General features: G+C 40.2%; 1 protein-coding gene across 1 annotated transcript; it reads left to right on the top strand.

Moving 5' to 3' along the window:
- The first annotated feature begins 578 nt into the window (after positions 1–578).
- Positions 579–13067, top strand: LOC140563035 (polycomb complex protein BMI-1-A-like). Its single transcript, XM_072688819.1, is given in 14 exon segments — positions 579–755; positions 2496–2607; positions 2694–2757; positions 2836–2870; positions 3364–3426; positions 9680–9810; positions 9919–10015; positions 10312–10367; positions 10533–10583; positions 10694–10799; positions 10888–10933; positions 11154–11252; positions 11412–11492; positions 11956–13067. Coding segments are annotated over 14 exon segments (1401 nt in total). The 5' UTR covers positions 579–616; the 3' UTR covers positions 12277–13067.
- The last annotated feature ends 2308 nt before the right edge of the window (positions 13068–15375 follow it).

Consider the following 15375-nt stretch of genomic DNA (forward strand, 5'->3'; position numbering starts at 1 on the left):
GGGACATGCGAGGGAATGCCATTTCCCTAGTCAAAACACCCCTTCCCCTTTCAACCCCCATTTACTCGTTTGGTTTTATTTAAGATTTACACACTGCACTGCATTCACAGTATCAGGGGTTCATGTCAAACCCACTAGTAGACCACAGACATTAACAATGGACCGTGTAATCACAGTACAACAGATATCCGTTATATATTTCCACTCCAAAAATGCAGCAAAAAGTGAGTTAGTATAGGTATAAATAAAACAGCCAACCAACAATAGAACCTAACCTGCTATAGCTATATAACACAGCTACTGTATTATAATATAGCCATTAGGTAATTGTATAGCTATCTACATAATAGAGCCTTGTCTCTTTGAGCTGCCGTGTGGTTGTTTTCATCCACAGAACACAGCTTCTCTAACCTGGCACTGGACACGCAGCTCTAACACACCTAGTTAAACGCTTCAGCTCACGCCCACCACTTCCACGAGGTTAAACCGTGGTGTGAGAGCAGAGAACACGCTGAAATGTGCAGTGAATGTTTAACATCCCCGGTGACCCTAGAACGCAGAAGCAGCTTCAGGATCAGCTGACTCGCTCACGTGACCGCGCCTAGCCCGTCTCAAAATGGAGTTGTCAGAGTCGGTAGTGAAGGGGCTGCAGACGTTGGCAGATCCGGCTTGTTTCGACTTCAAATCCTTCGCCGCTTTCACCGAAGTGGCCTTCGACAGTCTGCGACAGTCCCCCTCAAGCGACAGGGTTTTGGGTAAGGCGGCTTTCCCCCTCCTTTGTCTTCGAGACTATCCGGGTGGTTGCAGCTATGGAGGAGGAGGAGAAAGAGGAGGTGGTAGAAGAAGAAGAAGGTGCATGTCTGTTGCAGCCTCTTGTCCTGCTGTATTTGCATGCACAAGATTTGCAATTGCCTAGTAAACTGCCCTAGAGGTGTCTTGTGATGGAAGCAGTGAGATCCCTAAACTAAATCTGAATGAATCTAACAGCCTGTCTAGATACTTGGCTAAGCTAGCTAGCATCTTAGCATCTGTTGTAGCGTGATCACACGCCAGTAAAAGAAACATGTTGACACTGTTGACAGCAGAAGTGGAATTATTAAATATACATGTATATCTCAATGGCCAGATATGCAGTGTAGGGTTAGAATGAACTGATTTGGAAAGTTATGCTATAGCCATATCTCACACATACACTTTGTATGTCCAATATACAAATTCACATACACTATATATATGTCCAAAGGCATCCAAACCTTTGGACACCCATTAGCAAATTTTCCTACTGTACCTTCTGTGCTGACACAGGCGTTCAGTTGTGGGAGAAAACCATTGTTCAAAAAGCTAGCATAGGTCACCATACCCAATGCTTTGTCTGGTCAGTGTCTAGAGCAGTGTTTCTCAACCCTGGCCCTGAAAGCACCCTTTTTTTTTTTTTTTTTAGAGTTGCAGTGGGTGTGTTAAAGCAGGGGAAACACTAAAATATTCAGGGTAGGGTGCCTCCAGGACCAGTGTTGAGAAACTCTAGTCTAGTAATGAGGTACATCTCATTTGTAATCTAGACAAAGTCATCCAACTGTTCTAAAGCTCTTATAATGAATGCAGTAAAATCCTCCCCACAATGTCTAGAGTAAAGCCCTCCCAGGCGGCTGTTTTTGCAAAGATTGTAGCAATATCCTCTACTGTGGGGAGTGGTGCCTCAGTGCTTAGAACCAGACTCGGCAAGTTGCCATTGTTGGGCCCTTGAACAAGTGCCTTTACCATCTCTGCTCCCGGGCTGCCCACTGTCCAGTGTGTGTGTTTGCTCACGGGTGTATGTGTGTTTTCACTGCACAAATGATAGGCCAAATTCCATCTGTGCCTATCACAAATGGTAAATATGAGTGTCTGTTTCTTATTTCACAAAATCCCTGGATGTCTATGTGCTTTTAGACTTTTGGAGCTAGATTCCCAGACACAGATTAAATTAAATCAAATCACGTCTATTGTCGCAGGTGTAAAGGTGACTGAAAAAAACGTAAGTGCATCATCCCTCATGGTAGTAAACACAGATATTTACGAAGTAGAAATACTGAATATTTAAGCATAAACTTATACTCTACATAAACACACTATACATACTCTCTATTTACAATATTGCACTGGTTTAAAGCAATTCATTGATGTAATCTGAAATGTTTACATTACTATTTACCAAAAACATTGGATAGGTGTGAGTGAGAAGTCTTTGTGGGTGCAGTGTGTTCACATTCAAACCATTTCCAGCAGTTACCACTTTAATCTAAGACCAGAGTTAGTCCGTGTCCAGGAAACCAGACCATAATGATAGATAACTAGTCCTAGACAGTTGAGGATCATAATACGCTGTTTCATTCAGAGATTATATAGCCAGATTGCCATGTATGTAGATCTTGGGCTTGGGTTCCTTCAGAGCTTGGGGTGGGGATGGCTGGGGGTTGTGGTTAACAGTATGTACTTTGTGTTTCCATCCATCACAGGTCACCCAGAATTGAAGAACATTGATCAGGCTCTTCTAAAACACTGCCATTTGGCAGCAACAACGTTTATACTAGAAGCAGTCAAGCAAAATGCAGACAAGTCAACCCTTAGGTAATGTTTAATGTTCTTTTTACAATGTATTAATCTTGTTTTGGGGTTCTCTTTCCAAAAGAAAATGCCTGCATTTGTTTTTACAGTTCATGCCTTGAAGATGTCAAATTTGACTCCGAAAGAGTGGACACATTTTATACATCATACCAGGTGACTACTTTTTCTATAGTGATATGGCTAATTTGTGGAGTATATTGTTTAGGAACTTATTATCAATATTTCTTTCAGAAAAACAAAAGAAACCTGGAAAATCTGTTGTCAAGGTGAGCAATGAAATGTTGTGCCCGTTTGTTTTTTGATTGTAGGATGGATACACCACTGATTAATAGTTAACAGTCTTAATTAGTTATGAATATTACTTGTTTATTATATAATGTATTCACTTTTTGTAGCTAGTACAATGAATATAATAATCAGTTCATCAGTGGTAAGTTGCATTTTGATTGTGTTTTTAGTATTGATAGATGCCCCCCTCACATTACCGATGCATCTTGGCGCCTGGAATATTGCATAAAGGTAATAATGTCATGTTTGTTAACTGTTAAGTAAGATGACATTTCTAGTACCATTCTTAATGACTCATGTCTTTTTTTTTTTTATTAGAATGGCCATGTCCATAAGGTCAATCAGCCATCCTACCTGATTTCATTTGATGTTGAGGTATGCGTATGTGTCCGTCATGCTCAACAATAGAACTGAGCTATTTGTTCACCTGTTTCCATTTCTTTTATAAAATATAAAACTACTGTTTTACAGAATGCTGAAAGTGGGGGCCCATCTTCAGAAGTAAATTTTAGTTGCACATTGGAGCAACTTCAGGTACTTATTTAAAATGATAACGAAATCCATTTAATGTGGTTTAAATTAAATGTTCATACAAGATACATTTACAGTAGAGCCTAGCAGGATTGGAGCCTGTGGCTGTTATGTTTAGACATTATATGCTGATAATTTACATTTAATTAAAAGTGTATAGGCTGGGTGAAAACTGATCTAAATAACAATGAGAATGTGGGGTGCAATATAGCATCTACCTGCTCGTTTTTGAGTACACCAAGGGTTGAAACAAATAACTGTAACAATAAAGACATTGTGATGCCATTGACATTTGATGACATGATGAAGCAGTAAAACGGTATAAGCCCAAGATATCGTTCTCAGCGCGCTGTAGGCCTGACAGCTGCCGAACAAATGCAGCGTCCCATAGAACTGGCAGATATATAAGAGCCACGTTTTGTGAAATTTGTGTTTTATTACCTTTGGTTGTAGAACTGTTAACGGTCTTTCTGTAAGTCGGGCTGTTCAGTCTTGCCTATGGAGCAAACAGGGTGGGCAAGATGACTTCACCATTTTAAAAGAAAACCAAGAACGGATGTCAGTTCTGCAAATTTCCATTTTAACGTATGTTAAACTTTCTAAAGGTGAATCAATATCGGATCCCAGTTGGTTGTTGCGAAACAACCCACACACACAGAAAAGCGCTCAACTAAAGAATTTTACCACAGCGCTGCTTTGTTACTCACAATGGAGTCAGTAAAATGTACTTGTGATGGAGGACATATTTTTGAAACTTGCATTTTGAAGTGGCCTCGCGTCTGAGTAATCGTTTTTGTGCAATGTTTGAACATAAAACTTGACTTAGACGCGAATCAGATTTCAGTGTAGACAAATGCAGAAACTGTATCGGATGGGAGAAAGTTGACTATTCAATTAATCTCGGGCTCTGTATCTGTACAGCATCTATGTTTGCTCCTTCTTTGTGTTTCATTTTTGATTTTGTTTGTTTGTTTGTTTGTTTATTAACGGAGACATTTTAATAACAGAGAGAATGTGTTGAAGGATTTTTGAATAAGTGCAAAGACTTCTAGCACTCATAATCTAAACAAAGCGCGCGATAGGGCTTGATTTTCTCGTGCGCGCACACAGTCTATTGAAGTTTATTTGTTTACTGAGAAACGTAGATGCACTTTAGGTAATCAAATGTGGGCTAATTAACAAATGCATTGCTTTTATGTTATATGTGTGGCAAGAGCAGTGCTCCAGCCTGTTTCAGACCATGTTTAATTGAATTAATTCATGTTTGTTCTGATGAAATTAAAATAATATCCCGGAGTATCTTAATATTTAACAAAATAGCAATGATTTTGAACTTTGTTTAGGATTTAGTGGGGAAATTGAAAGACGCAGCGAAGAGCGTGGAGCGGGCCACCCAGTTATAAGCCCCTCACCCCGGCGGGTACGCCCCCTCCCCACAATTCAGTCCCACCGAAGACGATATGGAGGGGCTTGGGATTTTCCTTCCTACTCTTTAAATGTTTGTGCTTTCCTAAAATAAAACATGATGAAAAGTCTGTGTTGTTGAGCTGTACTTGTGAGAACGACAGTCAGTTAATAAACTGTGCTGATAAAATGATACTATAAATGCATGTCGTTAAATGTGTATTAAAGGCTACGCATCACTGTAAGCCTAATTATAAGACCTCTGCATTGGCCTGTGAATTAAATTGCACTTCCACGTTTCGTCGGAGGTTTCTGTGGTATCAGAGCAGGCTGGGTGTTTAGATCGGTACAAATGTGCGGGGGAGTCCGTAATGAATGCTAAATACAATCTACAATAGCAGATCCAAATACAACCTTTCAATCAACGCAGTCTAAGTAGCACGTAAACGCAGTACGTGTGCATGAGTGAAGACAACGCTCTCTTAAAAGGACGTTCTAAAATGTCATAGTTAAAAATGTTGAAAACACAAGTGTCCGCTTGATCGTTTGGACCGCGCTCTGTGCTCATGTGTGCGTTAATAGATGCATCTGAGGCCCTTAGACTGAACGTCAGCGCTTCTTATAAAACATACACATGCTTATGAGTTTTGCAGAAGTGACAAGAGCAAGCGTCCAGTGCTGCCAATTCTGTAGTCAAGGCAATGGCTCTACATAGAACCATGCCAGCTCAACGAACCATTTGAGTGTTTAAGGAGGGTGTGATTGAGGGTATGCTGTATATGTTTCTTTACCCAAAACACATTCGACAATGTTTTTATACAGTGTCAAAAGAGACTCCACTCTTGCTACGTGATTAAAAGGGTTTTTGGAACTTAAAAGAGCTCTACAAGGGTTCTTCATAGATATACGCCAACTCCATCTGAACGTTTAAAGGTTCTCTTCTATGACGTATGAAAAAGTACTTCTCCATTGTTACATCATTTTGGAACTATGCACCCGTTAAATGGTTATTTAAGTTTCCTTTAGGAAAGACAGCGGTTCTATACAGAACCATGACAACTCTTTTTGAATATTTGTGAGGGTATCGTCTACGACGGCAAATCTGTTGTATATGGTTTATTAAAACATTGTTCTGTGTAGCATCAAAAAGAACACTGGTATTGTTACGTTATATAAACATTTTAGTGCGCTACAAAATAGCTATTCAAGGTCTTCTTTAGTATAGGCAACGGTTCTACATAGAAACATAACACCTCCGTCCGAACATTTAAAAGGTTTTCTTCTATGACGGATAATCTGTTTCACATGGTTTCTTTAAAATGGCTCTATCTAGAACCAAAATGCGTTCCACTATTCTTGGTGAAGTCGAAAAATCTTCTGTAATTAGAAAAAAATACACTATAGGGAAGAAACAAAAAAAAAACACCAATATGTGAAAGCTTTCAGAAACAGAAGGTAGAGTAAATCACAAGCAATAATGATAATAAACCACAACATGAGAATTGTTTCGCGCGCCTATTTTTCAATCGGCGCTGACGTTTTTCATCCAATTTCTTGGTTCCCCAATACACCGACACATATTCCCAGGCCGCCCTTAAGGAGCAGCACCACGTGACGCGCGGGGCGGGCGGACTGCAAGCCATTTTGGGGGACGGTGTCAGTTTGCACCGAGCCATCAGCGCCGAGACCGTGGAGGGGCGAAACTGGCCGCGAGAAAAACGGTCGTCTTCCACAACGCTCTACGTAACTCGCACGAGCTCGAGACACCGAGTCATCGCGAGCTTTTACCAGACGGGGGACAAAGGCGCGGGCGCGGCGGGAGGCAGCACGAAGCGTTCTCCAGATTCCTGTTATTCCGAAATGCGCCGTTGCTGCTCTTATTGCGATTGACAGCGTCTGCAGCAGTTCCGTTTTCAAGATGGCCGCTCGGCTTGCACTCGTTTGCTGCTGATCGACTTTTCTCCCCCCTCCTCTCCTCCTCCTCCTCCTCCTCCTGTCCCCCCTCCCTCCTTCCCTCCCTCCCTCTCTCCTGCAACTTTCGTGGTCTAAAAACTCGCCACGCTCTCCAGGATCCGCGGCGCAGCTGCCAGGTGTGTGTCTCCTTTCTGTTGTTGTTTTTGCGCCGTACCGTACGTGTCCGCTTCTGACCGCGTGCTTAGTGCGCAGCGCGCGCGGCTTTCAGCGTATTGTGTGTGTGTGTATGTATATATGTGTGTGTGAGCGAGCTTTAAACATGGATGCGAGTGTTCACTACGACAACGGAGGCTCGCTTTTGTGGTTTGTTTGATTATTCATTATTTTGGGCTCTTTCTGTTGGTGGTAAATTAGTCTCGCGCTGGCTGTTGCGTTACTGTGTTGCTCTGACACGTTGTGATCGGGCTGGGTGTTTAGATCGGGTCAGATGTGCGCGAGAACCTGTGATCAAATGAATATGGTGTTTATTCCTTGTGGCTCTCTGTGTCCTCATCTTATAGACATGAAATGCAGAAGGTGTGTAGAGGTCGATGGCGCGCGAATAGTGTGGAAAGAACCCGGTGTGTGACTTGGATTAACTTAAATTCAGCTGCAGTGCTGCTGATAGGAGGCTCGAGCGAAAAAAGCGTGTGCACTCGTTTCGGACAGCGGTGAGGTTAAAAATAAGAATCGGTAATTGGGTTTGGTGGATAAAATGTATAGGTGATATTACATAGGTGATGTAGGGTTGATTCAATTGTCAATATCGCAGCACGTGTGAGGTTGATTGAGCTGTCGCGCTGCACCTTGTTTGCTTTTTCGACTTTCTTATTGTGGTCATTTTTTGGGGGGCAACTTATTCGGGTTAATGAGAGCTTGCTGCTTTGTTCATGTTCACCTTGCTTTAGTGCCTGTCTGTTATGTGGTTATGCTTTTGCTTTTGCTGATGCTGTGTAGCACAGGCTGCTGGTTGTTGTTGTTGTTGTTGTTGTTGTTGTTTGGTTAAGTGATCCACCCAGTATCTTACTATTTACACCTATCTATTCACATTGGCTGATACACTTAAAGAAGTCTGATCGATTTGGGACTGTTTATAAGGAATGTGGTGATTTTTCATTTCGCTTTTAACAGCCCTTAGGGGTCGGATTTGTCGTGGCCTGATAACAAAGCAGTTTTAAAACGGCACTTTTAAAAGCTTTTCAGAAGTGTAGTGTAAGTCTGAAACGTTAAAACTGCCCTCGAGCGTTGATGTCCTCTCTGTGGTCGCGCGTGGCTCCTTGCCTGCTCTGGCTGCTCTACAGATACATCACAGATAGACGACATGCGGGTTTTTTATATTGTACGAAGGGCAGAAGATGACTAGTTGTGCGTCTTCGAATGTCTTGGTTTCTCAACCTTCAGGCCTAACCAGCGCGAGAAACGAACCCAAGCCGCATCCATGCACTTGATCCCGAACGCCTTTTGCCATTAGTATGGACGCAATGGGGTTTCCCTGCTGGTTGAACCACACCCCACTTATTGCTTATCTTTTAATATATGGAACTAATCACGTAATTGGCAACACACTTGGTCTTAATGCTGCTTCTACTGGCCGATGGGACTTTTGTATGAAAATGTATGAACTGGGAGGGAATTTGCACTGCTGCTACCCGACTCAGTCTTGTCAGCAGGTCGCTCAGGTAGACTTCCTAGTTGATCCATTGCTGCCTATACTGTACCCGGGCAGTGGTGCTGGCAGCGGCAGTGCAACATGACCACTGTTGACCAATATGCAGTTGTTAAGTGATTTCCCCGTTATTCTGAGTCATAAACGTACAACAAAGCTCGTGTGTGTGTGTGTGTGTGTGTGTGTGTGTAGGCAATACTGTAGACTACACGCTCGCAATGTAGCGCGGTCTAATCCGAATGCAGAAACGAATGCATGGTCCGATATAATGTTGGATGCGCATCAGACGCGATTCCCAGCCGTTTCTGCCGGTTTGCCTGTTTTGGTGGCTTACTTTTGGGCTTTGTGTTCACTGTAGTATACCTTCTATGCACGACTGGTAGACTGGGGAATGTCAGTAATAGGATAATCTCATTTTGAAATCTTCTTGCCTACGTGAACATTTGGTCTCAGGTCGTGACTAGTTGGCCCATGTTTGCGTCGTTGTCTTAATGCCGACCTAATCCTGGTTCTATAGGTAACATGGCTGATCACACACCGATTTGAACGAATTTCTTCATGTAGTTGGGTTTCGTGTACAGTATTTTCGTTGGTGGTCGCGAGCAGCACTCGCCGTGCTCATGGTGTAATTGGTCGGTTATGGAATATTGAATATATCTTTCCTGGAAGTGGGAAACGGGAAGGTCTGGTTCTCATAATCACAACACTGCTGCCTGATCAAATGTACGTTCTGCGTAACAGCGCAGCGTTAAATTGAGGTGTTGATGGATTTATTGATGGAATATAACGCTGGATGGGTCTGGCTTACAGCGACGCTTTCTTGTATTTAAATCTGCATTAGCGGAGGCACACCGACTCAGATGCTGCGATTTCATTTGTCGCCACGTGGAAAGGACCGAAGTTGCTATAGAAACAGAAAGCATCTCTAAGCTCTCTGGAAATTCGGGAAATGCCAATTAAATACCAAATGAGAACAGAGAACCGGGCTGCATCTGCTGCTCTTTGCTGTGTTGTGTCGGGCTCATCAGGCTAAGGCTGTCTGGTTACTGATGCAAACCGAATTGCTGAACTCCCTTGTTGATCTGGATTACCCAAGAAACTGCCTTCCATCCAGAAGAAAAAAGATCATTTGCTTATTATTGAACCATCCGTCTAGATTCATCAAATGTTCAACATTTCACTATTTCTTGTCTGACCAAAGACGGTCCTCATGGTGTGTTCATTTCTATTCAGATTTTGTCCTTCCATGACGATGCATCGCACAACGAGGATCAAGATCACGGAACTGAACCCACATTTGATGTGTGTCTTATGTGGGGGATATTTCATCGATGCAACCACAATAATAGAATGCTTGCATTCGTGTAAGTACCCACTGGGTGCTCATTTGTGTTCTCCAGGAATATTTTAACTTACTTGATGCAAAAACAGCATAATTTATGTCTTGATTTTATATTTTCTTTGTGATTTAGTTTGTAAAATGTGCATTGTCCGCTACCTGGAGACCAGTAAATACTGCCCCATATGTGATGTCCAGGTCCACAAAACGAAGCCTCTTCTCAATATTAGGTATCATTTTTAAGCATGTTACTTTCCTTTTCCACTTTTTATAAATGCAATGACAAAAATAGCAGTACAGACTAGCAGTAGTTGCTATGCATGTGCATTATACTATACTATACTATAATATACTGTGTAATAGAAGCAGAAATGACTGGCATATATTATCTAAATTATAATTATAGAGTATATAATTTTTTTTTTATCAGTGATATGATCTGATAACTCTAAACAAATTAGACAGCTCTTTAATTCCAGTTGCAGATCAACATTAATATTCTAAAAAATGCTTTTCACTGTCCTAGGTCTGACAAAACTCTCCAAGACATTGTGTACAAACTGGTTCCAGGGCTCTTCAAAAGTAAGTTATGTTAAAAGATCAAGGGCTGGGTGCTAGGTTAGGTAGATATACTATATAGAACAATGTTGTAGAATAATCTGTACGGCAGTGTAGCAGTCAGCATGAATGGCGTGTAATGGTTTGTAACGAGTACCATGTTGATTTCAAGCACTTCCTTCCTTGCAGATGAAATGAAGCGAAGGAGAGACTTCTATGCTGAACATCCATCAGTAGATGGTAAGTCTTTAAACATCTATATTAACACTGTCTGATGATCAGTTGTGTCATTAAGATTAGTTCTTTAAATATATATATATATATATAATATATATATATTTTCTTTTCAGCTACAAATGGGTCAAATGAAGATCGTGGAGAGGTTGCAGATGAGGACAAGAGAATCATCACAGATGATGAGATTATCAGTCTCTCGATTGAGTTCTTTGACTCTAGGTATGTGTTTTAAAATGCTATAGAAAGAATTATAACCTTTTTGAGTTCTCCAAGTGTGTGATTTTACTGACCTTTTGATTTTTTTTAGGGCCAAACTGCAAAGCAGTGCAGAAGACAAACAGACAAAAGAAGAGGTAAAAAATCTATTTTTGTCTGACTGTATTTTTAACATTAAACAATAAATACATTGGTGTGTATTTCAGAAGTCATGGGATAAATGATAAATGTTGACTGACAGTGTTCTCCATTTGTTATCTCTTGCTGACATGCCAAATGTTTCACTCTTTTAATGCATGCAACTAAATGTATTAGTTTGTAATAGTTTGTATATTTACTTTTTTTTTTCTTGTAAAGATAAATAACAAGAGGTACTTACAATGTCCTGCTGCCATGACTGTGATGCATTTGAGAAAATTTCTGCGAAGCAAAATGGATATACCCTGTGCTTTCCAGGTAATCTAATTTCCAGACACTTTAGGTCATTTTTGTTTCGTTTTGGCTTTCTTTGGTGGTCTTGGGTTTATAGATTTATAGAATATACTTTTTATAGTATCAACTGATGAAATGGCTGTACCCTGTGGAATGTCAGAATATCAGACTTATTTTTCACAGATTGAAGTTATGTATGAGGATGAGCCTCTGAAGGACTACTACACATTAATGGACATTGCTTACATTTACACATGGAGAAGGGTGAGTAGACTATAACAAAAGTTTTTAGCAGGTTTGAGGCATCTTGCTAAGCTAGTAGCACTTGCAGAGAAACTTGCAGAGAAACTGCAAGTGCTCTTAATTCGACTAATCAACAGGAATTGGTCCTAATTCCAGTTGATTAGTCAACATATCTTTAGTGCCTGTTTTTAGGCTCTGTTAGGTTGGGGCTTTAAACTCGCAATATATCTAAAAGGATGATTTAACAGAACACAAATACCTGTGGTGTCAAACACCTAAATAACTATTTATCCTCTGGGCTCCAGTACAAAACAAAAGCAAATTTTGATCACAAACATGTCTTTGCAGATGTTTGGGGAAAGGAGAAAATAGCAGGCATTTTTGTACAACTCCTTTCTGACTTTTGTACCATTTGTAATATGCTCTTAATTGTGTTGCTAACATGGCTAAAATGCTAACCTCCCGTTTAAAATTTGTTTCAAAGAACGGACCGTTGCCCTTAAAGTATCGGGTACGACCCAGCTGCAAAAAGAGGAAGCTCGTTCACCCCCCAGATGGTCTAAACAGTGCCAACCGTTCAGAAAGCGACTCTGCAAGCGACAAAGCCAGCAGTCCAGCGGGAGCGCCGTCCACCTCCTCGCCGCTGCCCAGTCCAAGCACACCGCTTCAATCTCCACATCCCCATTTCCCCCACATCTCAAACCCCATCAACGGCTCCTCCATGACGAGCCCCAGTCGACAGTTCACCTTCGGCAATAAAGTGCGCAAACCTTCCCTGAATGGCTCCTCTACTTCTTCGGGGTGACTGGGACTGCTTTTGCGGACGCCAGCGATTTCCATGCCAACGTCGTGTCTTTTGTAGCCATCCTATCTTCATTATTATAAACGTATTACACGTATAACTGTAACATAGTGGAAGTGGCACATTTCAAACAATTTGCTGGAGCAAGTGTGGGCCTCACGTATGGCTCCGACGTACAGCGATGGTGTTTTGGAGGACGAAAGGGGAGGAAAAACAACTTTGCATAAAGACTGGTTTTTATACGTGGTTTTTACTTTGGTCTTTTTTTTTTTTTTTTTTTTTCAAAAAAAAAAAAAAGTGAAAAACAAATCCAAACGTGTTGCTTGTATTTTTTAATCGTGTATGTTCTTAAAAAGCATGATAAGGACGTTTGACTTTGGTTTGCCTTTTCTTGGGTAGTTTAGGCCTACTAAACATTCCTGATATATCCAGCTGGCATTTACAGTGTATCAAAGAAAAAGTATCTATATATTTAGTTTCATTTAAAAGAGGATAAAGGCCTGTATGTTTTAGAGAAAAATAGGGTGAAATTTTAACGTTAAGCTGTAGTTAATTTTGACGCGAAATTTGTGGGTGAATATGTTCGGTTCAGTAAAGAGGCTAAAAGTTACGAGACGCCGCGTGCACAGGCAGACTCCAGCATCCTCCAACCCAATCACCTCTCATCTCCTTGTGGACAACAGGCTCTGAATACCACAGTGTTCATTTGTCTCATTGGTCGATTGTACGAGTATCTGTTGTGTTGTGACTGTTGCACATTATAAAACCTCAGAATAAATCATTTTACACTTTCATTTGCTACGTTGTTCTTACTGTAGGGGTGAAATAACGATTTCCCACAGCTGTCTGCACTCTTAAATGCAAAGGTTCTTGATGAATGGTTCCTGTTTTGAGGAGAAACTCTTAACTGGTATCAAAAAGGGGGCAAATTATCACATAAAAATCTCGGACGCTGCCGTTCTTCAAATCTATCCAAGGCACATTGATTTGTAAATCTCAAATACGGGTCGAGTTCTTATTTCCATCCCGTTCCCCGGCAACTTGACAAGGTATGAAGATTCCTAAAACATTCCAAGGTTCTATACATGTGCGAATCTCATTTATAGGCCTTCAGTAAAGAACAATCCCTTAGGAAATGATAAATGGAACCGCAAGAACAATTTGTTTCATTCAAATAAAGATGTTGTTCACGTCTTTGTCTATAAAACATTCTTAACATTGTTCAAAAATGCTGTTGGAGTCCAAAATAAACTTCATAAATGAGCTTCTCTTCCAGGACATTTTGAGTCTTGGTCAACATCTTTGTAGTGAGGTAGGCCATACGTATTTAGCAAAACTGCATTAAACAATTTTTATATGTATTTAATGTATAGAAATATAAACATTTTTCCTGGTGCAGTTTTGCCACCTGGCGCACAGGTAGGCCGCAGCGCCATCTGTCTGTGAGGCACTGGACGCATAGGCGTTTTAAAAACGAGCGCACTTTTGCAGATATTTTTAAAATAATTATAACTAAAAAATATAACTAACCCCGTATGTAGGCTGAAACAATTAGCGCTTATTTTCTGACTTTTCCTGCGTTTGATTTCGTGTTGCCAACATTTTGCTATTTTTTCCTTATCCGATAATCACAGATTAATTTACGGAGAAAAAGTAGACACCTTCACCTTCAATGGTTAACTTAACAAAGCATTTGATCCAACACTGTGTGGCATCCCAGACAAAATCTCGACGGGTACTGTTACTTCTGTGGGTATATCCAGAGGACCCAGTATAAAATATCGAAATGTGGAATGCAAGAAAAAAACGCGAAAACTGTGGCATTCACATGGGAAAATGTGATTCAATTTGTGTTTATTAAAAGTGTATTTTATTGGTGTGTGACCTGAAATCGTTATTGTCATAACAATAATTGCACGGATATATTGTTCTTAATCTAAAAACGTGTGACTTTACTAACAGCTCTCTGTCCTACGTCATTCTGTTTTTCTTACCCTTTCCTACGTGGCAGATTAGACATTCTGTGACTTTGTAACGATAGCATATATTAAAGTCAAACCTGTCGAGTAGCAGATCACTGTTTTGTAGTAAAGAGTATATTCATTCTTGCTACAAAACAATAGTACTTTGCACCTTGTCCAGTAAATTGAGAGAACTACGTTAATTTCCAGTAGGTCAAACTTTGCTTACTTTGTGCAGTAGATATTCCTTCCAGTTTTCAGTTACAGGGTCCTCCTGTCTCATGTAGTAAGGCAACTGTGGACCCATGAGCTATTAATAGTGTTTTATACAGGCTTGTTTATATCTGCAGTGCTTTTAAATAAAAAACAGTAACTGAAGTAACTGTAAACATCAGTTTGTGGTTTATAATGAGCTTAAATCGTGTCTGTACTACTAACAGCAACAGGCCCACAAGCTTAAGTCACTGAACTAGTCCTTTTAATATATATATATATATATATATATATATATATATATATACTGAAAGGAGATGGAGGGGCTGAATAACATTGTTAGAGGCAAAGAAAGAGTCTGGAGGAGAATGATTTGCAGTATATATATTTCTTTCCAGAGTTCTCAATGAACAACACTGTGACTGTGAGGAACACTCAAATATTTTAGTGTATTTTAGTGCCTTGAAATAATTTATCATAATTAACAAGTTAAAAAGTCTATCAAACATTTCATGTCAGAGTTTAATATATTTAAATATGTGTTTGTACATGTATAAAAAAGAACTGAAGTGATGGCTTAATATTTATTACTGAAACGTAACGTAGAACATGATTAACCATTCTCTGTTTTCATTTTATTTAGTACATCCGACTACAATATTACAACGTTCATCAAATTTTGTTTTTTAAAGACAAAAATCGCTCAAAGAAACTATCAAAGTATTTCCTTATTTTGCTGAACGACGATCAGGTAATTACTAAAACTTATTCTAAGTCAGACGCTCTATATGAGAATGAAACCCTCTGTCCACTCTTGTCCAACACCAAAGTGTAATTCAAACCCAGAGCTAAGTAGAAAAGAAAAATAAACACGATCATAAAATAACCTGATATAATGAAGGCTAAAAAGACCTCTTGTATATTTTTA

This window comes from Salminus brasiliensis, chromosome 1 (genome assembly GCF_030463535.1).
Source record: "Salminus brasiliensis chromosome 1, fSalBra1.hap2, whole genome shotgun sequence".
NCBI classification, from domain to species: Eukaryota; Metazoa; Chordata; class Actinopteri; order Characiformes; family Bryconidae; genus Salminus; species Salminus brasiliensis.